General features: G+C 51.2%; 2 protein-coding genes across 2 annotated transcripts; both read right to left on the bottom strand.

Moving 5' to 3' along the window:
* Positions 1–7,072: 7,072 nt before the first annotated feature.
* Positions 7,073–13,361, bottom strand: SUCNR1 (succinate receptor 1). Its single transcript, XM_064665652.1, has 2 exons — positions 11,490–13,361; positions 7,073–10,088 (listed from the first exon to the last, which is right to left on the bottom strand). Exons 1-2 carry the CDS (start codon positions 11,490–11,492, stop codon positions 9,141–9,143), a joined length of 951 nt encoding a protein of 316 aa, XP_064521722.1. The 5' UTR covers positions 11,493–13,361; the 3' UTR covers positions 7,073–9,140.
* A 1,406-nt stretch (positions 13,362–14,767) lies between these two features.
* Positions 14,768–22,957, bottom strand: AADAC (arylacetamide deacetylase). The gene is made up of 5 exons (XM_064665651.1): positions 22,565–22,957; positions 18,327–18,549; positions 18,014–18,083; positions 17,503–17,674; positions 14,768–16,421 (listed from the first exon to the last, which is right to left on the bottom strand). Exons 1-5 carry the CDS (start codon positions 22,700–22,702, stop codon positions 15,813–15,815), a joined length of 1,212 nt encoding a protein of 403 aa, XP_064521721.1. The 5' UTR covers positions 22,703–22,957; the 3' UTR covers positions 14,768–15,812.
* Positions 22,958–24,921: the final 1,964 nt, after the last annotated feature.

Below are 24,921 nucleotides of genomic sequence, written 5' to 3'. Positions count from 1 at the left end.
CATATCTCCTGGGTGAGGCTCCCCAGGCTCTGGAGCTCGCCGGTACCGCAGTGCCTGGCGGAGGAAGGGGTTCCCCTCCCGGAGCAGGAGTGCCAGTGGGTGCTGGACCCACATCTCCTGCCACCCTCAGCACACGGGCATCAGATCCAACCATCCCCTACAGCCAGAACCTCAGGCACTAGGACTTCATCTCCAAATCTATTATTTCAGATCTGAGCTGTGGGGTCTGTGAGGGGCATTGCCCATAATGACAGAGGCATCAAAGAGTTCACAGCCACATTTGGAAACAAAGGAATTCTTCATGGAAAGACCATAGCCAACTACTTATTAGTTACTCTCAATATTTAACTGAAAGCACAGCTGCTGCTGTGTGCACAGGAGCCAGAAACGCTGCTCTGGGTGAAAGCTCTGGAGTTTTGGTGTTTTATCAAAGTATTCCCTTTGCTTCTGGAGGTTTTGTGTATCTGATCCAAAGCAGCCATGTTTCAAGGAATTCTGCTGCAGAACTGCCAAGGGGCACAAGTGGAAGCAGAAGGCGAGTCTGCCTTCATACAGAACACAGCAATTCCAGGCATGGACATGTTTATAAAGGATCACGCTCTAAAGGCCAACGATCATTTTTGTCTGACATTTGTTACAGCAGCATCAGCTGATCAACATGGTCTGGCAGAGCAGTACAAGCTGGAGTCCTGCTGAAATGCTGAGAGCTGCTCATGCTGCTGGCTGGCTTCAGCACTGGGAGAGGCAGAGCAGCTCCGAAACAATGCACAGCCTCCCCTGTATGGTGAAATAATGCACAGCCTTCCCTACAGTCCCACACTGTACAACACAGTCACATGGCCAGCACTGCCACAGATGGACAGGCAGGTACAGGGAGCAGCAGTTCCCTCCCGCCAATGAGGGACATTAAAATTGCATTTCAATGTCTGATTTCATTTGGATGTGACCACGGAGGGTTGTTGCAGCTTGGCTTACTCATACACTGCAATATTCCAGTATAAGGAGCAGGGCAGACATGACTTTCTGTGCCCCCACATTTTCAGCCAAATGACAGGAACGCTGTTTTCCCCCCATGTTTTAGAGAGCTCTGGCCCCAGCAGTGCCCAGCTCCAGCCTGCCAGCATCCTACATTTCTGCACAGCGGTGTTGGTGTCACAGCCCTGCTGCCGCCCCCCTCTCAGAGCGCCAGCCCCGTGTGCCAAGAGGGAAAGGCTGTTCCAGCCCTTCTGAGGCAGCTGGGCCCTGACGGAGCCGGGACACGCGGGGGCAGTGGGAGCACGGCAGGAAGAGGCGTCGGGGCAAAGAACAGCCAGTGGCTCTGCCACAACACCACCAAGCCTCTCCAGCAGCGACCAGAGCCATCAATCCATCAATCCTCCTGCTGCCAGCCGAGTGCAGCAGCGAACGCCCTGCCCAGTGTCCCTGTCCCTGCTCAGCCCTGCACGGGGACAGGCAGCGGGACCCCCGGGCTGTCCCACCACTGGTCCCAGCCGGCTGCGTGGGCACAGCCCTGCCATCAGTCCCTTGGGCTGTTTCCAACAGCAAAGTGCAATCCTTGCGGGGCCAAAGGCAGTGTGGGACAGCTGAGACCCTTCAGGGCCCTGCCTGGGAGAGGACATCACTTTTTTATCACTTTGTTGAAGTGATGCCTAAAGTTTTCCTCCAACCTTGCAAATTGGAACACTCAAACCAATATATCCTTCAGTCTCTTCAGCAAACCACAGTCCTCAATTTCTTTAGAAGATGCTGCTAATTCCCATGGGTCTAGTTGAGACCTACTTTCAACTGCTGTGAGACATCCTTCAAATAAGCATTTTTATAGCACATATTTTCCCAGCCTGAGGAATTAACCAACACAGACAAAGTATTTGGGGGGGGGGGCATTGGGTTCACAACATGAGAGGCCACATTACTTCATTAGAACAACTTCTCTGGTCAATAGCCCCCATCCAGATACACCAGCCCCATCATCCTTTCACGCACAAAGTAAAAGTTATCAGATTAAAAAAAAAGTGGCAACAAAAGTACTGGTTCTGACCATGCAAAAAAAAGACAATTTCAGAGGTTTTTCTGTAGTCACAAACAGGCTGACAGACCCCATCAGGTAACCCAAGTGCAGCAACGAGCACAAACCCAGGGGACAGACGGGGGACAGACGGGGGACAGACAGAACACACCACCCACTTCACCTTGACACAAACTGAGTTCCATGATCTGCTTTTCTACAACTCAGCTGTTCACAGAAACATCCATCCTGTTCATCCAGACCCTGGCTGTATTCCAGGAGAGCACAGCCCTTCCACATCCTGCCATGCCACTGAGAGAAGATCAGAGCAGTGCTCACCCAGTACAGACCAGTTGGAGCAAAGGGCATACTGGGGCACAGGGCAATACCCCCAGAGCCAAGGTTAACGATCAGCTCATTCCCTAAACAGCAGCTGGGTTCTCTAACTCAATATTTAAAGTTGTTCTCTTTATAGTTAAGTAATGACAATAGCTGCACGTCATAAAAATCAGATTGCTGGGAATTGGTTATTAGGTCATATTTTAATTGGGGTTTTTTTAGGGAAAGAGGTACTGTCCTATGTACTGCCTGTTTTTGAAATGGATATAAGGAAAAATATTAAAGATACTATTACAGGACAGAAAAATAAATAAGTAGTGGCACATCCAGACAGTGAGTGCATTAAACGGATTTATAGGCTGCCTGTTACAGGCATGAAGAAGAAACCTTCTTTAAAATAAGATTTAAGCAGCCCAAGGAATCAAAATTAAGCCCTTCATGCTAAGAAATATCGTTGGAGAAACTTCTGTTTGATGATATTAGTACAACAGAATCACTGTAATGACAAGCAGCAGCTTTCAAGAAAAAAAGCTGATTCCTCTGATATAATTCAAAATAGGAATAAAGTAGCTAAAAGGAAGCATTTCAGTCTGATTATTTTTATTTTTGTCTTGTGTAGAGCAATACTGGGTGTTACACAGAGCAGTCTGAAAAGCATTTTAGGAGGTGAGCAGGCTTGTTCTTCCTCACACAGGCAGCAGAGCCTGAAAAGCTGCTTTCACAAATATATCAAAAGTCACACCGAGCCCCTTGGAACCTCGTATGTCACAGTGAGCAGAGGAACTGTTAATGAGAACAGGATAATTGTAACTAAACATTAATTCCTCTCTATTTATTTTGGTGAAAGGTCAGTTCTGATGTTATTTCTTCCCTTGCCAAGTTGTAGCAAACACTCAGCCCAAAGGTGTTGCAGGCAGGAGAAAACAAAGGCTGAATTAACCTCTGATGGGAACAGGAAAAGTCATTTCAGGCTCCTTTGAGGATACTACTGAAATCCCTCTAGGAAACAACAGAGATCAAAGCAGAGCAGAGAGCATCTGCCCAGGAGCTGCAGCTCCCTGCTCCAGAGGAGGATGAAGGAGGGCACTGGTCCTGGGGGAGGGCAAGGACAGGGGCTGGCACCTGGGGGGTCACAGCACTCATCCTGAAACACAACCAAACCCTGGACCCAAAGGGATTTTATGAAAATCAAGCCATCTAAAGCATCTTGTGACACTTCTCTACGTGAAGCAAAACAAGCAGCATGAAGCACCACCATTTCATAACGACTGCCCCGAAATGCAGAACAACTAATTAAAAGGAAATAAGATAAAAATGCTGAAAAGCAAATAGGAACTGAAAATAAATTGCTCCCAGGTCAGGAAAAGGTTATTTACCTGTGACAGAACTATACACACAAACCTAAGACAAGCCAGTGTTGCTTAGGGCAGTTGATAGCTAAACCATTCCCTGCAGAAATATTGGGTTGAAGTACAGAGAAACCAGAATTTCTCCACACACCATAAAGAAAAATAATGTTAGGATGATAAAGTACTTTCTCTTCACTCAAAAATATGTTGCTAGATATAAAACTCTAGTAATTGAACCTCATATACAAAGTTTTTAGATTCAGGCCTCTGTAGAAATGTGCTCTAGCAGGACCATGTTTGTTTTCCCTGGCTGCTGCTCGCCCTGGAGAGCCCCCAGCCATTGTGCTCCTGCAGGAGAAGGATTTCCGCTAGTAAACCTGCCAGGGAAACACAACCAGGCATCCCAGGAGCTGTATTTCATTAGGAGAATGGCAAACTCAAGTGCCAGGAGCTGCTCCATAACAAAGCAGACGTGAGCAGCCCAAGGTCTATTAGGTAAAGCTACATTCATTTTAAGACTCTCCATGGGCTGATCAGGGGAAAGGAGACTTGGGGACTGTTTGTTTAAAGGAAGAAGAGGAAGTCCAAATGATTTCTAAAGCTACCATTCCAAGGATGGAGAGAGCACGTTGGAATGATTCACACATCCCGAGCCATTTCCCAGACCAGCCAAGGACACGTGTATCCCTGCAGAGCCCTCGTGTGCAGCTCCTGGCTGATGCCTTGGCTTACATCTGCTCTTTGAACTTCCATTTGCAGGGGATATTTCTGGGTGTTTTCACCTGTAACCCAGCTCTGTGGATTAGGTTTTTGCACGTTGCCCCTCTGCTACATCCACAGAAGCCACAGGCCCCGTGTGCCAACCCTGCTTCCATGTGCCACATTTCACAGCCCTCCTGCTCGTGTCACAGAGAGCCTCAGCACAGACCAGTTCCCCCTCACGTTGCTGCACAAACACTAAACACACGTTTCCGCTGCCAGATAAACCAAACTGGGTCACTTTGTTTCTCTGCAGTAACTCCTGATTCCATCTGACTGTCCCACCACAGCCCCACACCCACACAGTGCTCACACGAGCTCTGTCTCCAGCAAATAATCTGAACAGGCTTTCCCAAGAAATGCCACATTCAGCAGTAATTTCTTCTGCTGTAATTTATTTAGGTAGAAAAAAGATATTTGAGAACTGTCAGCTCATTCTTACCTGTTGGGTTGGGTCCTCCCTCATGCCCCTGTGGCACAGCACTGTGGGTGCTCCCACCCACATCCTGCAGGCAGCACAGGATTGGGATCCTTGTGTAGGTAAGGAAACTACCACGGCTCCTGTTTAGCCCCTCTGGGTCTCACACCCTCTCTGATGGAGCTCCTGGGGCAGGTGCTATCCATCCCCTCCTCTGGCTCATCAGCACTGCCAGCTGCCCCAGCCCCTCAGCCCTGCCCAGCACTGCATCACCCACCTGGGATGCAGGTCAGCAGCTCCCTCGGGGGGTTTCCTCAGGGGGTTTGGAAAGCTGGGCTGTGCCAGGTTCAGTCCTCACCTTTCCCATCAGAAAGAAGGAATCAAGCCAACAACAGGCGGGCTGTGTCTGTTCCTGAACAGCACTCACCAAACAGAGCAGCTCTCTGGGAAGGACACAGAATTGCTAAGACTGAGCCTTGGAGCAGCTGAGAGCACACAGTTTATTTCAGAAGTCAGCAGGCAAGCTGTTGGATTGCTTTATTTATCAAATTACTCAATTATTTCAGCTGGAAGGTTATTCATTAGACCTTTCATCCTGGGATTTTTATGTGACTATGTCAGGAAGTGAGGCAAGAGCACAGGAACGGACAAGGCAGGAGTTAAATGTTCCACTTTTATGCAGGCCAACATCATGGTAAGACATGGAAAGCTGAGAGGGAGATGAGTCTAACAGGCACCTTGCCCTGCAATCAGTCACCTGCAATGCCCTGCCCTCAGGTGTTCCTGTGCTCAGCTCAGACCCTGATGCTGCTGATCCAAAAGCTGCGTTGAACAGACATGTAAAAGTACACTTGTTGAAGTGTGTGGTGCTGCCCACCTCAGGTGCTGGCCACAGACCTTGGGGGGCTGCTTGGGTGACAACACTTCACAGCCAAAGGGGAGTGTTGGGCTGGCACAGAGACTTCCCAGAGTGTAAAGTTCCTCTTGGGCTCCAGGAAGACTATTGAGTTTAAATATTTTTAGGAAGTAGAACCCAAATTGAAACCAAGCAGAAGTTAGCTAAAGTAATGTCTCCATTGCTGCCAACATCAGCAGTTACACTTTGAATTGCCACGTGCCAGTGACATGGTCGGACACACCAGTGGGACTCAGAGGGTGTCAGCTCACCCCAGATGTCCAGGGCTGAACAGGCAGCCAGTCCTGGCACAGCACAGTGCTGAACCCACGGCCCTGTGGGCACTCCTGCTCTGCTGGAGAGATCTTAGACATCATTTTTAAAATAATGCAGAGTGGGAGCTGCTGTGGCACAGAGCAGTGTGGAGAGCTGGGGGACAAGGAGCCTGTCCCCAGAGCAGCACCACCGAGGCAGCAGCAGGGCAAGAGGGGATGGGAACAAAGGCAAATCCTGGAAATACCCTCTAAATGTCAGGAAAAACCCTGCAGGACGTTTTACACATTCCGAGCTGCGGACGAGCTGAGGTTTTCCTGGCTTTGGAATGAATAAAAAGCAGATCCATGTGTTTTCCAGTGGGTGTGGCGCTCGTTGCGATTTCCCTCCAAAGGCAGGTTCCCGCAGCTCCATCCCCTCCAACCAGGCATCTGCTGGAGAACATATCTCCCTCAGACTGACTTGTCAGGAGCCCAAAGCAATGGCTGAAAGCAGCCCAGTGTCCTGGCCCTGTGTTTCCCGGGAAAGTGGCTGCTGGGCTGGGCAGAGCCGAGGGCAGAGCCGAGGGCAGAGCCGAGGGCAGCGTGGCCCCTCGCCCTCCCCACAGCTCGTCCCAGGAACAGTTATTTTTAGATCACTTACTGCCACTAAAACATACTTGGACTATTTTCAGGCTGACTCACAGCTGAATTCCTGTTCTGGAGGCATTTCCAGTCCCCACCCAAAATAAGGGAAGACAAAACAAAATGAAACCAAAAAAATCCTGGCTGGCCCCGAACCAAAGCCCAGAGCACGTGTCCAGCTGTGCCGGTGTCCAGAGTCCAAGCACAGCTCTGCCCAGGGGGAAACCTGCACCCACAGCCCATCACCCACACCTGCACCCAGCTCAGACCTGCTTAGCTTAGCTCAGGTGAAACAGATTGTGTTTTGGGGCTTTCTTAATTCAAATTCTTTCATGTACTACTCAGGAATAGAAGAATTAAGCAGACAGGAGCATGCATGTGGAACTCAACATAGAGTTTTTTATCCTATTTGATCACATTTTTAATTGCAAGACCAGCAACGCCACAGTAAACTGTGTAATGACCAGAAATTTCACCCGTAAGTTTGGGGAAATGGAGGTCATGGAGAGTTTAGAGACTGCCACTAAACCAAAGGTACAAAGCAGGGCTGCCTCAGAGGGGGAGAGAGATCAGAGGCCAGCAGGTCTCTCTGGAGCTCCCCAGCTAAAGAGAAGGTGCTGTGATGTGACTCATGCAGGTGCTGGGGCAATAACAGCATCTCTGTCAGGGAACCAGGTGATGGAGGGCTGGGAGCTCTGCTCAGCAGTGCTGGGCTCCCGGGGGCACAGGCACCAGGCCTGACTTTGCACCTTTCTGATGATGGATCTTTGGTATATGTTGACAGAAGGAGCATATATTTGGAGATGATTATCTGTGGGTACCCAGCCAACGGGGAACAGCTGTGTGGTACATGCCACGGTGGTGTGTACACAGGCAGGTATCCTTAGTGACTCAGCCACTCGGAGCAGATGACTCTGCTCACCTCTGTGCACACAGAAAAACAACTAATTGAGCATATTAATGCACCAGAACTGTCACTACACATTGTTTATGAAGAGAAATCACCTCCTGGCCATAGATACCCAGGCATGGGATGCCACGTGCTGTACAGACACATCTCTGGAGAGGGCAGTGGCAGCCAGTGTGCCCGTGGCTCCAGCCCCTGCCTCAGGGCTTGGACTAGACTCGTTGGGCAGGACAGCAGAGCAGGACCCAGGCAAGGCCAGGGCAGTGACACCTGGATGCTGTTGGGCTGGCAGTGCCTCCTGTTCCAGCAAACCCAGCCTCGAGCAGGATGACTAAACTGGCAAAGTAACCTGAGCTTCTGCATGGCTGTTTCTGTGCTAAAAGAACCAAAAGCAAAACTGTTTCTTCTGGACTGCTGCCAAGAGCCCAGAGTGACCCCCCTGGCAGGCACAGCACTGCTGCTGGGAACCAGCCCCTGCTCTGGTGACGCTGTGCCGGGACCGTGCCGAGGCACAGGACCGTGTGACACAGACAAGGCAGAGGGTGAGGCTTCGGGGACACTCCAGAGATCAGCAAATAAAGTGAAACAACACAAAGGAGACTTTTTCTGGTTTTTTAAGCAGGATGCAGGGTTTATTATCTGGGGCTGCTATCTCTGGCACAGTGAAGCAGTTGAAGATGATCGACACAGCAGAGAGAGCTGAACCCAGGGTGACCTGGATGGGACCCAGGGGTGTCCTGTTCCCTGTGCTGTGGAGCAGCGAGTCCCCAGGCAGGGCTGGGGGCTCCTCATCTCCTGCAGGGATGCAGGCAGGGAAGGGGGCTGCCTACACCCTGTCCCCACTCCCTCCAGGCAGCTCCTTCTCCAGCCCAAACTCCTACAGGGTCATTATTCCATTGATCTCTTCCCCCTTTCCATCTGAACGTGGGACAGTCCATTGGAGAATAAGCTGTGCTGCCAATCGATCCCACAGGGATGTCAGGCAGGGACTGGCTCCTTGTTAGCTCCTGGTTCATTAGCAGAACTGCTAATGAAGTCTGAACTCTAAGGTCCAAATTCTGCCTCAGGCCATACATTCTGCTGGCACTTATAGACAACTACATTAAAGTTAGGTAGCTCCATACTCTGCTAAGTGACTGAGAATGGCCCTGTGAGCTTGCCTGGCTGTCCTGCTGAGTACAAAGACACATTCGTTTTAGCCCACCCTCGCTCCAGCCCAGCATCACATCATGGCTCACAAAGCAGTTATTTGAGAGCAGTGTGTTTTTCCCTCCAAGAGCTGACTTGATGGTCTTTTGTTTACAATATTGATGTGCTGGGGGGTATTGTGCTCCGAGAGCAGGGTCCTCCTGTACTGCTGGGAGTGAGCACCTCTCCCAGTCTGCTGGAGGCAGCTCAGCAGGTCTCCTGTACAATAAGGTAACAGGTGCATTTCCAGGAACACAATCAGCTCACACTTATTCTATAGCATAAATAAGGTTATCTAAAAAAAATGGCACATGACTGATTGTTCTCCCTAGGGAGTTCCCTCCCTGCCGTCTCCCACTACCAGGGGCTCTCCTTCCTTACTCACTACCTGGTGACCGTCAGCCTGTGCAAGAGCTGCCTTGTTTTGGCCATCAGCATCTCTCTGAAGTGGTCACCCATGAGGAAATAGAAAACAGGATTAATGGCACTGTTCAGAAAGGCAACGGGCCTGGTGATGACGTAAATGGCGCTGATGATGCCCTGCGTGCACTCGGGGACGCTCAGGGCCGGGATTCGGGAAGCGAGGCGGACGTTGCGCATGACGTGGTAGGGAGTGAAGAGCAGGGAGAAGATCACCACGGTGAGGACCACGAGGGTGAGAGGCTTCTCGAGGGTCAGGGGAGAGCTGAGTTGCTCACTCCTGTTTTTAAGAAACCGAACCATCTTCACGTAGAAGCAGCACATGATCAAGAGAGGGATGAGGAACCCAAAGACAGTCAGGAACATGCTATAGATGAGGTTTTCTGCGGGGTCTCCAGAGCTCGCATAATCAAGACACTTGTAATTATTGCCAGGTGTCAGAGGCTCCAGGAAATGCACCAGTGGCAGCAGCTCCAGGATCACCCCCACCCAGATGGCAATGGACACCAGGACAGCCGTTCTCCTCTGCTGAAGGACGTGGTCCCTGAAGGGGTGTTTTATGAGCATGTACCGGTCAACGCTGACAGCAGTGAGGAAGAGGATGCTGCTGTACAGGTTGGCATGCAGCAGGAATCTGTTGCTGTGGCACAGGATGTCCTGCTTTGCCCACTGATCATGGGAGTAGCTGTTCACCAATACTGGCAGAGTACAGAGAAATAACAAATCTGATAGGGATAAATTGAACAGGTAGATGTTGCCACTTTTCCATTTTTTCAGGCAGAAGATATAGCCAAACATCACAATGGTGTTTCCAATGAAGCCTAAAATGAACTCAAGGGTATACATGGTAGAGAGATAATACTTTTCTAGGACTCTGTTTGTCAGCAAGCAGTCACTGGTCTCATTCAGAGCCTGGAAAGTTAAAAGGAAAAAAAACCCACAAAAAATGAATAAAAGAACATTTCCATGTTTATATTGTTGCTGTAATTGGTGAATACATCCTCCAGTTTCATTCCAGCCTTCATGGGTTACTTGACCTGAAAGAATGTCTCTCACACATGGAATTTGCACTTTCAGCCACTGACCAGAGTTATGGAGCAAGATGAAAACTTGCCTGAGCAAAGATCTGTGTGAGGAGTTTGAAGTAAGAGCAGCACCTGAAGGCACCTGCCACGACGTGCCAGCTGCTGCTTGGCCAAAGCCACAGCAGTGCCAGTGGCCAGGAAAGTGAAGCCAGCCTGTCAGTGCCCTGTCAGTGCCCTGTCAGTGCCCTGTCAGTGCCCTTGCTGGAAGTCATCTGCCCCCATTACCCAACGCCGGCCCCATGAGCCCTCACTCATCACCAAAGCAGAAGTTCTCTGTCAAGGCTTATGAAGGATGAGCTCATTAGCAGCAGTGCAGACACACTGACAACACTACCTGGAATTCATTAGGAAGCCAGGAGAGATGTGTTTATTAAATTAACAGAACCATTAGTTGTGTGCTTTGCACAGTTTTGCTGGTAACTGGGTACCAGAAAGGCACGGAGGATGGAGTGTCTCTCCTGTGCACTCTGCCAAAGCTTTCTAGGAGCTGCACCATGCATGAGCTTGCCTGATGACAAATTTTTCTTTCTTTCTTTCTAAAGATTGGTTGAAAAAATCCTTTCAGGACAGGGAAGGAAAGAGAGCAGGATCTCAAGAGCTCACCCCGCTTCCTCCTCAGCAAAGCCTGCACTGCAGGGAGCTGCAGGACACAGCTTTCAGTGAAAGCTGAAAGTAAAGTGTCAGCAAACAATTAGAAAGCAGGGAAAACAAAATGCTAGAAACCGGGATATAGATCAAAACTGAACTCAAGCTAAGGTTAAGCATTTTCAAAGGTGTTCTGGTGTCCACAACCTGTTCACAGGTCTCTGCCCTCAAAGCACCATATTTTATTTTAAAGGTAGATCATGAGGCAGAACAAAGCACAGCATACCCAAAACTTAATAAAGTTACCTCCAGCAAGTCTCTACACTTCCTCTGTGCCCCACAGGGGACAGAAATGCTACGGAGTGCTCACTCAGTCCCTTCAGCTGCAGCACCCACCGAGCCCTGGCTGCTCCGCTCTTGAGGAGAAACTCAACACCTGAGTGAGGTTTTAAATCTGGAAAGCACAGCACGGACATGAGCACTCCAAATATCAATACTAATTTACAAGTTCCTGTATTGACAGATACATCGATTTAGGCAGTTGTTAGGAAAAGGCTGACGGATCAATGTTAAGGTAAGCAGGTAAGGCAGTTAAAGGCTCGCTCAGAGGAACAGAAGAGGCTCCCCAGCACCAGACCCTTACCATCGCCAGGGCTGTGGGTGCTGCCTCCCTGCCGGGCTCCAGGATCCAGGGGTGCAGCCCCGCTGCCGTCCCGCCGAGTGCGAGCAGGATTTAATCATTAATGAGTCAAGGCGGAGGCAGGAGCTGTGTGGCTGAGCAGCACAGGGGGCACTGGGAGGGTGGGGCTGCTCGATGTGCGCCAAGGGAGCTGCAAATAACGCTTCCACCTCACAGGGATCCGCTGGGAAACTGCCCGGGGCGGATGGAGGCGTGCGGAGGGAGAGGGCACTGCTCCCCACCCCACACCCTGGGAGATGCCCGGGGGCTGCAGGAGGGCAGAGCTGGCGGCTCGTTCCTGCTCACACGCAGTCACCTTCAGCCCTGGAGCAGCCTCTCCTACTGCACCCAGAGACCGACACAGCAGCTGCCGCAGCTCAGCGACTTCCCACAGCTCGCAAACCAATTAAACAATACATTTAATTCTATTACAACACTAAAGAAGAGCACTTAGTTTTCATACAGCAACACATCACCACTCCAAAGCTCGCTGCTTCATTCAGCATTGTGAGATAGAAAAAACTGGTAAAGATGAAAATATAATAAATACTGCTAGTGCAGAATGACCCAGCTCCACAGTGATTGATGCTCCTGAACTATCTCATTCCACCCCCTACCACAGGCAGGGACACCTCCTACTAAACCAGGTTGCTCCAAGCCCCATCCAACCTAGCCTTGAACACCTCCAGGGAGGGGAAGCCACAGCTTCTCTACCTTTTTTTTCCCCTTCCCCTTTATTGTGATGTATTTCACTGTTAGCAAACATTAACCCTATTAAGAGATAAAAAGCTGTTGTAGCTTTTCTATGCAGACAAAGCCAACAGATCAGCTCATATTTAAGCATGACAGAAGCTGATTTAAAATCCCAGCACTGATTTAAAGCTGATTTAAAATTCCAGTTTAAAGAGCCAACCCTGGCTTCTCATTTACCAGCTTTTAAATATATTGTCCATTCAGGCAACTGCTGTTGCACTGAAGGATAAAGTGGGGCTGAATAAATGGAGCATTTCTTCCTTCCCACTGCAGTAACACCTCAGAGAACTGGCGGGGGAGCAAGGAATGCTCCTTAATGCCCTTTCCGTAGGGTCACATTTGTGCCAGATTTACAGCTCTGGGGCTGTTGCATCGGCTCACTGTGTTTCTGAGCACAGGTTTCTAACCCTTGGTTATTCTGAGGCTCTCCCAGTCACACGAGCTGGCACCTCTAATTCCATTGCCTTCAGACAGCCCTATCCCTAAGGAACACCCGGTCTGGGGTTCTCAGCAGAGGTTGCCAGAGAGGTCTGTGCCCAGTGCTCCCTGCCTGGTGCCATGGGCCGTGCCGGCAGCTCCGGGCACTGCTCCTGGCACAGCAGGCTGCAAATGTGCTGTGCTGCTGGGAAGGGTTCAGCGGGGGCTGAGCCAACCTCAGCATGAGGAACCAGAGCAGAACCCAGTGGGGTAACTGGTAACGGCAGCACTGGGGCCCCTTAGGGGGCCCAACGGCCGGGCTGAGCACACCAGCAGGAGTTCCCTGCATTTCCCCACAGGGAACAACCCAAACACCAGCTCCACAAACACTGAAGACCAAAAGGACTGTCAGGCTCTGTTTCTCGGGCGGTTGTTGGTTGGTTGGTTGGTTTGTTTTTAAACCAGTGTAGTACTTAAAAAAGTTAAGGGCTCTTAAGCAATGGAAACTGATGAAGCCCTGACTGCTGCAGGTGCTTTGGGAATGATTTATTTCCTCTTCCACTCACAAGTGTGAATTCATTCTCTTCATACACCTGCCCCTCCACCATGTTTTGTACAGGTGACAGGGGAGCTGGAGAGTCTGTGACCAGCCTGCCTGTGCTTGGGCATCCTTGGAGGGTTTGATCTCTGAGAGTGGATCTGCTCCTCTGTGAGCTCTGTGTGGGGCTGTGAGCTCACAGAGGATGGCAAGGCTGAGCTTAGTCCCTGACTGTCAAACACTAAATCCCACCTCAGCCTCTGCTGGGAGACAGACCAAAGCCTTCCCTTGGGGTGATTTGTCCTGTTTTCTGGTGTAGATAAATGAGTTGCTTACTGCAGCTCCAGCCTCTCCTGCCAGTGATGCCGATGGTGCAGTTTTCACTGTCTCATTTTGTGCCACACCAGGCAGCTCCAGCCCCAAAAGTCTATTTTAGGAATCTAAAAAACCACATACAGTCCAATCAATCATGAGTCCATAGTTAGGTGCTGATACTTAAAAGACATTTACCTCTGGTTCCAAGAGAGTCCTATAAAAAAACACGGAGCGGGAGGTTGGCAATTTTTGGCTGGCATTGTTGTTTAGAACATACATTTTCCTTCTGCCTCACAGGCGGGCACTGAGCGCTCCCGTGTCCCTGATGCACAGCAGAGGGAACAGCGTGGCCAGGGAGGGCACCCCAGGTCTGCTCCAGCTGGGCTGCACGGGCGGGTCCAGCACCCCTGGAGGGAGGCAAAGCCAACTCACCCAAGGCAGTCTGGGAGACAGCAGAGCAGCCTGCTGAGGGATGCCTCGTGGGCATGTCTCCTCCAACACAAACATCTTCTCCAAACAGTCTCTCGAGCAAGGCTTTGTCTGCCATATATCTGGAAACCCCAACTGGGCCCTTCCCACTAGCATTTACATCCCAGAAATGCCCACCCCAAGCAATATTCTTGTGGACATGACCCTAACACTGTATAGAAAATCAGACCAAAGGTGTTACTTAGCAAAACCCCACAGCCAGACTTCCTCAGGAATACTAAGAGGCTGTTAATTGTTTTCAACTGTGAGAGAAATAGAGCTCCAGTGGAGATTCCTGCTGCCAGCAGGTAGCAGCCCATTCCATGGATGAGCGTGGGATGTGCTGGCAGTGCTGCAGAGAGACCCAAGAAATACCTTCCAAACACACAGGGAGTGAGCACACGAGCACGTCCAGAGGGTGTCCAAAGGGAGACCTACTCAACCCCTGCTGCTTCCCTCCTCAACAGCCCCACCCCAACATCACCAATACTCACATTAACAGTAGCAGCAGAAATAAAACATCTCCCAGAGTTTGCCCTGGGCTGTCTGCAGCAGCCACCCTTTGGCTCCAGCACACCTGCTATTGCTTCCTGATAAATGGGACACTTGAGTGACAAAGCACATTGCATTGTAATCAAAGACTAGTTTAATTTTTATACTCAGCTTAAAAAAGATGAAAAGCACAGCAGTCATCCCATACACATTCCAACTGAACAGGCTGCACACACTCAGGAAAAATAACCCAGAATCATTGAAGATTCAGTATCTTTTATGCAAAAGAAAAGCAGGATACACGAAGTACATGGCCATGGTTTGACTATCTTAAACCAACAGCCAACCCCTGTATTCATGCTTCAAAGTTTTAGGGTTTATATTTAGCACACAAAACATTTACACACAGGTTATTTGTTCCACACAGAAAGCTGAACTCTTTTTCAAACCTATAAAGCTACTAAGCTAATTTTACTTTAAAAAAATCATATGTAAAAACTACCAAACAATTTTAAGGACAATTAGAACACGTAGTACATGACCTATCAGATAAGGAGAGCATGGACCATGCAGCAGTGCTATTGTAAGGCTGGGACCTTCACAGCTTCCCTTTTCCTGATGAAAATCCAGTGCTGGTTTGTTGCACTATTTCCTGCTAGTTCAAGGATTAAAGAGAGTATGAGCAAGACAGGTGCTTTTAAAAAAAAAATTTAACAATCCCCCCCAAACCCCAAAACACTTGCACAATTTTTTGGCCATCCCACTGGGTTTCCAAGTGCTTCCCTGGAGCCTTGCTGGGTAGGGACAGCAGCCCCAGCCCAGCCACTGCCTGCGATGGGTGGGTCCCACCAGCTGCCTGGCACCTGGTCCTGGTGCCCCCATTCATCCCATCACCCCTGGCAGCAGCAGGGCCTTGCTGGCACATCCCATGGGAAACAGGAGCTGTGAGGGACAGGGAGAAAGCAGCCACCAAGTGCCTCCCATGTGCCCACAGTGACCTGGCCCACTGGCACATGCCTGTGGTATGAAGGTGTTGTGATAGGAAGAAAGAAGCGGCAACAGAGACAAGACACCGAGTGCCAGAGGCTGCAGGGCCAGGAGGGGAAGCCCAGGGCAGTCCCGGCAGGTCTGAGGCTCAGACAGCACTGGAAGAATGCTCAGATCAGAATCAGACTGATTTCCTGTCAGAGACGACGGAAACGCTCCGGTCCCAGCACTGCAGAGCATTGCAGAGCACCTTGGCCGTGGCACACAGGGCTGGCACAGCCCCGCGCCCTCGGCCACGCCGGGCAGACGTGGGGGGCTCAGAGGTTCTCCTTCAACCACTGCACGTATCTGCTGAAGAGCCGGTGCCCCACGGCCAGCTCGTAGGGCCAGGAGATGAACAGGAGGGCCCCGTGGAAGGCGTCCCGCGCGTGGTCGTGGGTGACGCTCACGCCGGCGTCGCGGAGCCGCTGCGCGTACATGGCACCATCGTCCCGCAGCACGTCGTGCTCGCACGTCAGGATGTAGGCGGGGGGCAGCTGGCGCAGCCGGGCATCGCTGCCCAGCAGCGGGGCCGCCCGCGGGTCCAGGAAGCCGGGGTACCGCCGTGCCAGCGCCGCGCTGCCCGGCGAGGGGGCCGCGTACGTGTGCCCCTCGCGCATCCCCGCGGGCAGCAGCCGGCTCCAGTTCACAAACTGCAGCAGGTGCCCTGCCTCAGCGGGGACGTGCCTGTTGGAGGCCATCGCCTCCCTCAGGGAGGGGTCTGACGTGAAATACTCGCTCCAGAACCTGACCATGAGCGACCGGGACAGGAGGGGCTTGTTGGCGTTGTCTCGGTAGGACGGCAGGTCCAGGTCCAGGGCCTGCAGGGCAGGGTAGAGCAAAACTTGGGCTTTGAGCTTCGTTTTGACTTCAGGGTCCTCCAACAGCTGTAGAAGAACACAGATAATTTCAAAGAGTCAGTGAAAGTGCCGGCTCTCCCACACTGACAAAAGAGCTGAAGTAAGGAAATAAAACACTCATTTCACAACATGAGCAAAATAAAATCGATAAAACCAGGATAAAGAAATTCTGAATCCATAGGCGGGTCACCTAAAACAATGTGCTGTGCTAAAAATTCACAAACATCAAATACAATTTCATTTTATATCTTATGTTGAAGGATAACAATATTTGGGAAATACTCTTTTGGAGGCTTTAATGCTTTCTGAAGTAGTAACCAATGTTTTTTCTATAACCGCAGAAATTTTCTGTTCTTATATCGTGAAAATTTCACATTTCTGAATCTCCTTTAATAATTTCCCACAATTTGGAGCTTATCCACTGGTTGGTTTTTAGCCCTGAGGTGTTACAACTCAAGCAACTGCAATTCTGTGCATTTTAGAGATGTGACAAATAAAATGTGATGAATTGAACACTAACATTTCTTATATGTCATTCTTTTCCCCTCTTCACTAATAAATCTTCCATTTTCTCCCTCATCTTCTGCCTTCAGCATCCACAGCAAATTCACCAGTGTTCCCAGTGAGATCCATTACAATCCAAACAAGTTCTCAAGAGAGCAACAACATGATGTTGGCTTTTTTTTAATAATCTTGAGTGAGAAGTGCAAAAGGCACTGAACTGTGCGATCAGACACTGGAACACTTAGTGATGGTTTTTTGTTTGGTTGAGATTTTTTACCCTGCTATTTAGATCTTTATGAGCCAAATTGTTAAAATTCCCTTTTCAAACACCATACCTAGACCAGTCAATATGTGCTTAAGGTTAGCACGATGTATGCCCCAATTAGAGGGCAGAGAGGCTTATTTAGGGTATAAAGGTCTGGATGACACCAGAGCTCCTCTGCTGCCCTTGAGTGGCTCAGGCACATTGGCTCCCGTGGGCTGTGGGATATCCTGTGTGCACAGACCACGAGAGCTGCACGTGCTTTGAGCTGAGGTGCTTGTTAGAGGCCGTGAAATGACAGAAATAACTACTCTGAGCTTGCAGCCCAGGCTTTAGCCGTACCTGTTGTGCCACAGCCGCAGCCAGGTTGCCCCCAGCGCTGTCCCCTGCGACACAGACCCGTGCAGGGTCCACCCCGTACTGGGCCAGGACACTGCTCTGCAGGAAGAACTTGGTCGCTGAGTACACGTCTTCAAAGGGCACCGGGAAGCGGTGCTCAGGGGCCAGCCTGTAGCTGTGGGGGCACGAGAGGTGTGTCAGTCCCTGCTGTTAACAAAGAGAAGGGCTCGCTGATGTCTGCCTGAGCTGGGGCATGTTTGTTATTTCTGCGCCCAGAGAAGTGGGAACAGTCTATTCAGGACAGCCCAGTATTCCAGTACCCCCCATCTTCATAAAGCCAAAACAGCCACCAACCACAGTTCACCACCGCCACCCTGATGGCCTTGGTTCACAAGTGCTTATAGCCAGCAGGAAGACACGTGACCAAAGACAGAGGTATTGCAAAATTATATTAATTGAATCAAATTAATTTATTCCAAACCCTCATCCCATCTGGAAGGAGACTCTCTCTTACTTGACTGACACCACGACAGCATCCAGCTCGTTTGAAGTGCGCCGTGAGATGTGATCGTAGGATTTCATGCCTGAAATGAAACAAGTCACTGGAATACACCCCAGTACTTGTGAGAACGGACACACACACAGCCTGATGCTCCTCTTGGCAGAAGCTTTCAGGTGACTTTCCCAAACCTCCACCTGCTTTTAACTCTTGACACACCAGTTCCCTGACCCTCCCCTGTGGTAAGTCCCATAAAACAAAAGGCAGCGCTTGACACGGGCTGTTGAGATCTTCCACAGACCCCTGGCACCAAGGGAAAAGCACTTACCTGCGTCTCCCAGGCACCACCCCCCGCCGTGGAAGTAGACCATGGCCCTCCTCAGCCCGTCAGGCGCCCTCTTGGGCAGGTACAGGAGGACGGGGACGCTGTTGAACTCGGTGTCTGTCACAGTGACGTTTTCATCGGATGTGACCACGACGGTCTCCATCGCTGTGATCAGCCTCATGCCCTCCATGTAGTGCATCAGCCCCAGCAGATCCAGCACCGCGGACTAAAGACAAGGGCAAACAGTGCTTTCAGTGCAGCCTCAGTTACTCTCGGATTAAATCTCCATGAAGGCACTCGATGCCCTGTGCAAGCCCGTGAAGTTGCTGTGTAGGTCACGGGAACAACAGGCTCGGGTGTGTCCCTCTGATGGGAGCTTGGCACTGAAAGGAGCACTCGGTGCTGGTCACTCACTCTGTGTCACTGCTGCCCAGCTGGGGCAGAGCCCAGTGCTGGCACCGGGGCTGCTGCTTTGTGCCTGCACTCAGACACGTGCTCCGTGTTCATGTGGGTCACCTCCACAGCACACTGACCAGCTCAGTGACCCACCAGCACAGGGATCGTGCCACAGAGAGCCACCAACAGCCACCCACAGCTCCTGTGCCTGCCACAGGCACCAGCATGGCGTGGGAATGGCACTACTGGCACCAGCATGGCGTGGGAATGGCACTACTGGCACCAGCATGGCGTGGGGGTGGCACAGGGATCACACTGCACAGAGCCACCCACGGCCACTGTGCCACTGTAAGAACCAGTAGCCCGGCTCCTCCACCACTGCCCCAGGGGACATGACACAACCCACTTTCCACCCCAGCCTCCTCCCTGCCTCATCACATCACAACAGAAACAGTTAAGTAACAAAGCCAAGTTCTTACACGTTATCTGAAGGTGGAAACAGATGAAACTCAGAGCAGGTTTGAGTTTAAAAAGAAATAAAACTGCCGAGCCTGGTGCAGACTGTTGGAATTTTGGCTTCCAAGAGATGCTTTATTCTCCTCAGGAAGAATGTGAAGCCCCCCCACCGTACCAGATCACCTGCTGACAGGTGTAAGCTCTAGCATTCAGACTTTGATGGTGTAAGTCAGACAGTCTGACCCCGCTTGGTTTGCTTGCTCTATTTTTTTCCAAGAGCACATTGCTCAGCCCTTACTTACAGTACCTGACAGCCATTGTCACCACATTTTACCAGCCACCTCTCTCTGAAGGCTTGGAGCAGGTGGTGCCAGGAGGAGCCCTGCCAATCCCAGTGAGTTGGAATTGGGATGGAGATGAGTGGGCAGTCCCTGGCACACCACAAAGGGAAACACAGGTCCTTGCCTTCAGCTCCACAAAAACAAACACGCGTGTGCCAGAACTGCAGTTTTAGCCACAACATTTACATAGTTTATGTAAATATTTCTCAACTGTTGCCTTTTCCCCCAGGATTAGTGTCTTGAAAAAACAAATATATCTGTCAAAGTGAGCCCTGCTGTGATTCCACTGAGCTTGTGAAACCCCCATGGTGAAAGGAATTCCCTGAGCCCCAGCACTGAGGATTTTCAGCACTCACACAGTTGTGTTTTCCACAACTGGACAATTTGCATTGTAGAAAACCACTGAGCTGCTGCCTGTGGTTTCCAGGCCATTATCCTATGGAAATGAAAGGAAATCATGCTCTCATATGAAAATCCTCATTGTCCCAGTGTGAGATTACAGGGTGTCACAGGTTAACAGGAAAACCAACCACTTTGGGGTTTGGGATCCTCATGCATTTTCCACAGTCACTTCCTCCCTCTTCCATAAAGGAGCAGGGCAGAAAGAACAAAACTCCCAAATATATGGAGGAGGAGGAGGGGAGCCTGGCTGTGCCTGGGCAGGTGGAGCACCCTCACAACTTTCAGGAGCTCAGTTATCCCAAGGGGTGATGCTCTAGATGGGACACTCTCCAGAGAAGCTGGGGACACAGGCAGTTTGTGAGTGGGGCTGGAAAAGGCTTGAGTCTGGGTTTCAGTGCTTCTGAGGAGTGGGGCCAAGGAGGGAGGGAGCTTTGGGAGGACATCACAGAACCACAGCAAAGACATTGAGTTGCACTTTATACTTTCTTCACGTTTCAACCGAGGGCATGGAGCACTTCCTAAAACACCTGAAGCATTTTCTGCTCAAGCACCAAAGCAAGTGGCTGGTGCATTGTTGGGGGCTGTCCCCCAGCTCGGCAGCACGGGGCCATGGGCAGGCAAAGGGAGACGTTCCCAGCCTCCCTGCTGCAGTGGGACCGGCACAGAGGGGCGGGCTGGGCACACCCCGGGGGGCTGCTGGGCTGGGGGCTCCCCAGAACCCACCACAGCACAGGGGAGGGAGATTTGCCACTTCGTGGTGCTCTTGACACATCCTTTTGTGAGCTCAGAGAGGACTCTGCTGCTCAGGAGTGCTGGAGGGCAGCAGTTTGCTCCCTGTGTTCAAACTCAAAGACTAAAGCAGGGTCCCCCTGCAGACCTCCCACGAGTGACCACGAGTCACTGCCCTGTAAGCACTGTGGGAACGGGCTCAGGCTTCCCAGGCAGCTGGGACAGCAGCTCCAGAGACGCCAGCTCCGTGTGCCAGTGACAACACATGATCCACCAGCACACAGACAGCACTCCTGCACTGGCACTGCTGTGCCAAGGGTGACAGTCTGACCCAGCCAGCGGGCCTGGGGGGCACAGGCAATGAGCTCCCTGGGCACGGACCCTCCTTGCAGGCCCCCTCCAGCAGGAGATTTGGGAGAGGAAGCAGCAACACAGCACATCAACAGTGCAGACTACAGATTCTTTCCCACCCCTTTAAATCTCCCACCACCTCACACCCCCAACCAAAAAAAAAAAAAAAAAAAAAGAGAGAGGGCAGCAAAGAGTCCATGATACACACCAAAAAAACCCTCATCCCTCACCCCTGCTGGCTGGACAACCCTAATAAAGTCTCCTCTGCTGACAAGGGCTACCTCACAGCTCTGGACATCAACAGTGGCTTTTAGGTACACTCCAGAGTGATGTTTAGGAGACATCCCAAAAAGCTGTATACCCTTGTCTCCACTAGAAAATCATAAATGCAGTGTCTCTCAAGGACTTCTGAGAATCACACCCACTATATTGCAACTGGAGTGACAGAAAAGGCAAAACCAAACTAGTGCCCTTTGGGGCCAACAGCCCAGGTGCTGGTGGCTGCAGCAGCCCAGCCTTCCAGCACCATCCCCCCAGCAAACCCAGCAGCTTCTCTCCTGGCTCCTTAGACCCCTCTTTTAACAGATTTTAGTGTGCAAAAAGAAAAGCAGCCTCACAACATTTGTAGCCACCCAGGAAGATGTTTGCAACATTCAGCCCTCTTCCTCCCCCCAGACCTTCATCTTTGACCTTGTTTTTAGGTTTCAGTCACGCTGTTGCAGCCACATTGTACAGCAAGGACAGCCTGGGTTCAAACCAGCTCCCAGTTACTGCCCCTCAGAGGTGGGAGCTCCAGCACCATTATTTACACACCATGTGCAGCTTCACAGACCATTTCCACGTGCTGGAAGGGTCTGTAACGTGCCTGAAGTGAAGCAGAAACCAGGGATGTCGTACATGTTAAAATAGCACAGAGGGACACACAGACCATGCTGGCAGTAAATACTGGCCTAGAACTGCAGCCAGGGTGTAACAGCAGCACCTGTGACAGGCTGTGACACACAGCCCTGCACTCAGGAGCTAGAGACCATTTTTACATAGGCAAGATCACAGTGGTATTAAAAGAAGTTTTATTTTTATGTACATATGGCTTAATCTCTACATGCTCTAGCACTATCTCCCCTATAATTACTTTGGTGTAGTTTTTAGGCTCATTCTGTCAGTAGATTTCCATGAAACCACAAAAATCAATAGTATTTAGGAGCAGCTCTAGTTTTCCCTCCCCTGACACCCAACACTGCTGAGGGATCTCAGTACACAGGGGTGAGAAGCAGAATGATTCGAGCAGTAGTGCTTCAGCTGCACAGGACTGTGAAGCAAAAGAAACTCATCTGTGCTTGTCAGGCTGTGGTCACACCCAACATCATATTCCAGTTACTCCAAATGGCCTTTTCTCAAGATTGCACAATTAAATCTTTTCTATTCTTAGATCTATCATAGTTGCAGTAAGTTTAATGCAGTCCTTCACTGAGTATACTACCATAGCTATCAACACATGCAGTATGGCACCTGTGTACTGCCGTGTCTCCACGAGAACCCCCCTGCTCCCCAGCCCTCCCCACTCACCAGGTGCCCCACGGCCCTGAAGGGGGCACAGACGACCATCACTCTCCAGGGCTGTGCCAGCTCCGCGGGCAGGGGGGTGTAGATGTAGTAGGCGAGCAGGGCTGGCAGGAGGCAGAGGCAGAGCAGCTTGGCCCCCATGGCTGCAGAGAGCAGCTCTCACCGACTGCGAGCGGCCACAAGTCAGCGCAGGGCAAAGTTAATCCCGTGTTTTGTTTGAGTCCCGGCCAGGGAGTGATTTCTCGTCGGATCACACGGGGCAGAGGTTACTCCCCTTTGTGGCTCCCAAGAAAACATGTTTCCCCAGCCAGGCGTGCAGCCCTGGGAGTGACCGAGCTGGCGTGCCCAGCCCGGATTAAGCAGCGAGGCTGCACAGCCAGCCCCCGTCCCTGCCCTTGGCGGCAGGGCCAGCCCCAGGACTCTGCAGGGCAGAGGTGTGAGAAACGAGGAGCAGGATGTGGCTGTGGTGATGTGGCAGGATGTGGCACACGGTGACACCCAGATCTAAACACATGGGTTGGACATTCAGGAGCCTCTCTGGCGGGCAGCAGCTCAAGCAGAGCCCCGGGCACAGCTATGCCCCCTGGGGCAGCGGCTCGACAAGAGCCCAGCTCACAGGGATGCCAGATGGGATCAGCCCCTGGCAGCAGCTGACCCAGTGCCACTCCTCAGGCAGGAGCCGGCACCTCCTGCCCTGGCAAAGGCACCTTTGGCTCACACAACACACCAGCCCCTTGTGCAATAGTAGGGTTGGCAGATAAAACAGTCTTTTACAGGGCAGGGCTTCTGGCTAATATTTGACAGATCAGATTTAATTGCCACTGTTCTCAGCATTAAGAGGTTTCTATGCATCTCCCAGAGGCTGCCACTTCTGCACAGGGTGGATGGGGAGGAGTCAATTCAAACAGGTAATAATTTCACCAAGGAAACACCACAACTGCAGGCACACACACGAGGGGGGTGAACAGAACAGCTGCAGCCCCAGGAACCCTGCTTTAGAGATAATTGAGGGGTTTTACCTTTTCAGTTTAAAATTTGAGTTATTTCTTTTGCTGAAGTTCTACCAACAGTGAAGCACCACATCCCCATGCCCTCACACTGAGCAGCCCGTGGGGCTGGAGCATCCTCTGGGGGAGCAGAGCACAAAACATCACAGAAGGCTTCAAGATGAACCATGTGCCACCAGCCCAAACACAGAGGAGAAGCAGACCTTAGTCAAACTTTCAGACATTTGCTTTAAGCTCTGGGTACCTCCAAACTATTCAAGTGTTTTTAAACTCCATCTGTGCTCTCCTCCTCAGTCAGGACAAGACACCCTGTGCTCCCTCCTCAGTCCTTCTGCAGCACAGCAGCTGGTTAAACACAGTGTTCTTGACCCACTCCAGCAAAACCAAGAGAACACGTCTCTGTGGTCACTTCACCTGCCCTGGAGGCCACACCAGGTGCTGGGGAGAGGGACAGGTGAGCCCAGCCTGGCACAGTGCCTGGGTTCCAGCAGCAGACTCTTGTGTACACGCAGGGCTGGACACAGACCAGCAAACCCATCTCCTTTTTTGCACAGCTCAGACCTTTTCTCGGGGGCTCTGAGGTAAAACGCAGGTAAAGGAACCAGATTTCAGGTCACACAGGAAGAGAAGGCACAGCTTGGTGATGGGGAATGGAGGACAAAGCCCTCTCCTGCCCTGCCCCTCACCAGCAGTGGCAGGAGCTCCCAGGACAGCTGCTCTGTGTGACCACTGCTCTGGCACAGGAAAACAGGACAGGGGAAGACATGGCCAGACCTGGAACCACCACAAAACTGGTGCTTTATTTTGTTGCACTTAAGGAAGGTTCCCCCTCTCCTTCCATGCTGGTCTCAAGCTAGAGGCACAGCTGTGCAGTGGCAGCCTGGGCTCTGCTCTGTCCCTGCCCTGAGGTCACCTTCAGCTTAGGCAGGAGCTCACAGTGCTTAGCCTTCAGAGACCAGCATCTCATCTGCTGGTAGATCCAGCCCTCTGCCCTCCAGTGAACTGCCCCAGCAGCCTTCCCTAACCCACAGCACTCCCAGATAAAGGGAATCATGAACTAAACTCACCATTTACCCAAGGGAACCCTAAAGCATCACATGTAATATGGGAATGCCCTGATGCCAATTTTATTAGATCTCTTTCAGTCAAAGGGGCCAGCTGGGACAGCACAAGACCCCTCTCAGACAAGGGATGGGGTGTCAAATGAAACACGTGATCATTAAACTCCAGCTCAGTGCCATGCAGAGATCACCCTCAGTGCCACACCCAGCACCAGCCTCCACACTGCCAGAGCTCTCCAGAGCCAGCACCAGCACCCACCACTGCTGGTTTGCTGCATATCATCTGCTCTCC

Source organism: Pseudopipra pipra, chromosome 10, assembly GCF_036250125.1.
Source record: "Pseudopipra pipra isolate bDixPip1 chromosome 10, bDixPip1.hap1, whole genome shotgun sequence".
Taxonomy (NCBI): Eukaryota; Metazoa; Chordata; class Aves; order Passeriformes; family Pipridae; genus Pseudopipra; species Pseudopipra pipra.
This window is presented reverse-complemented; position numbering and strand designations above follow the sequence as displayed.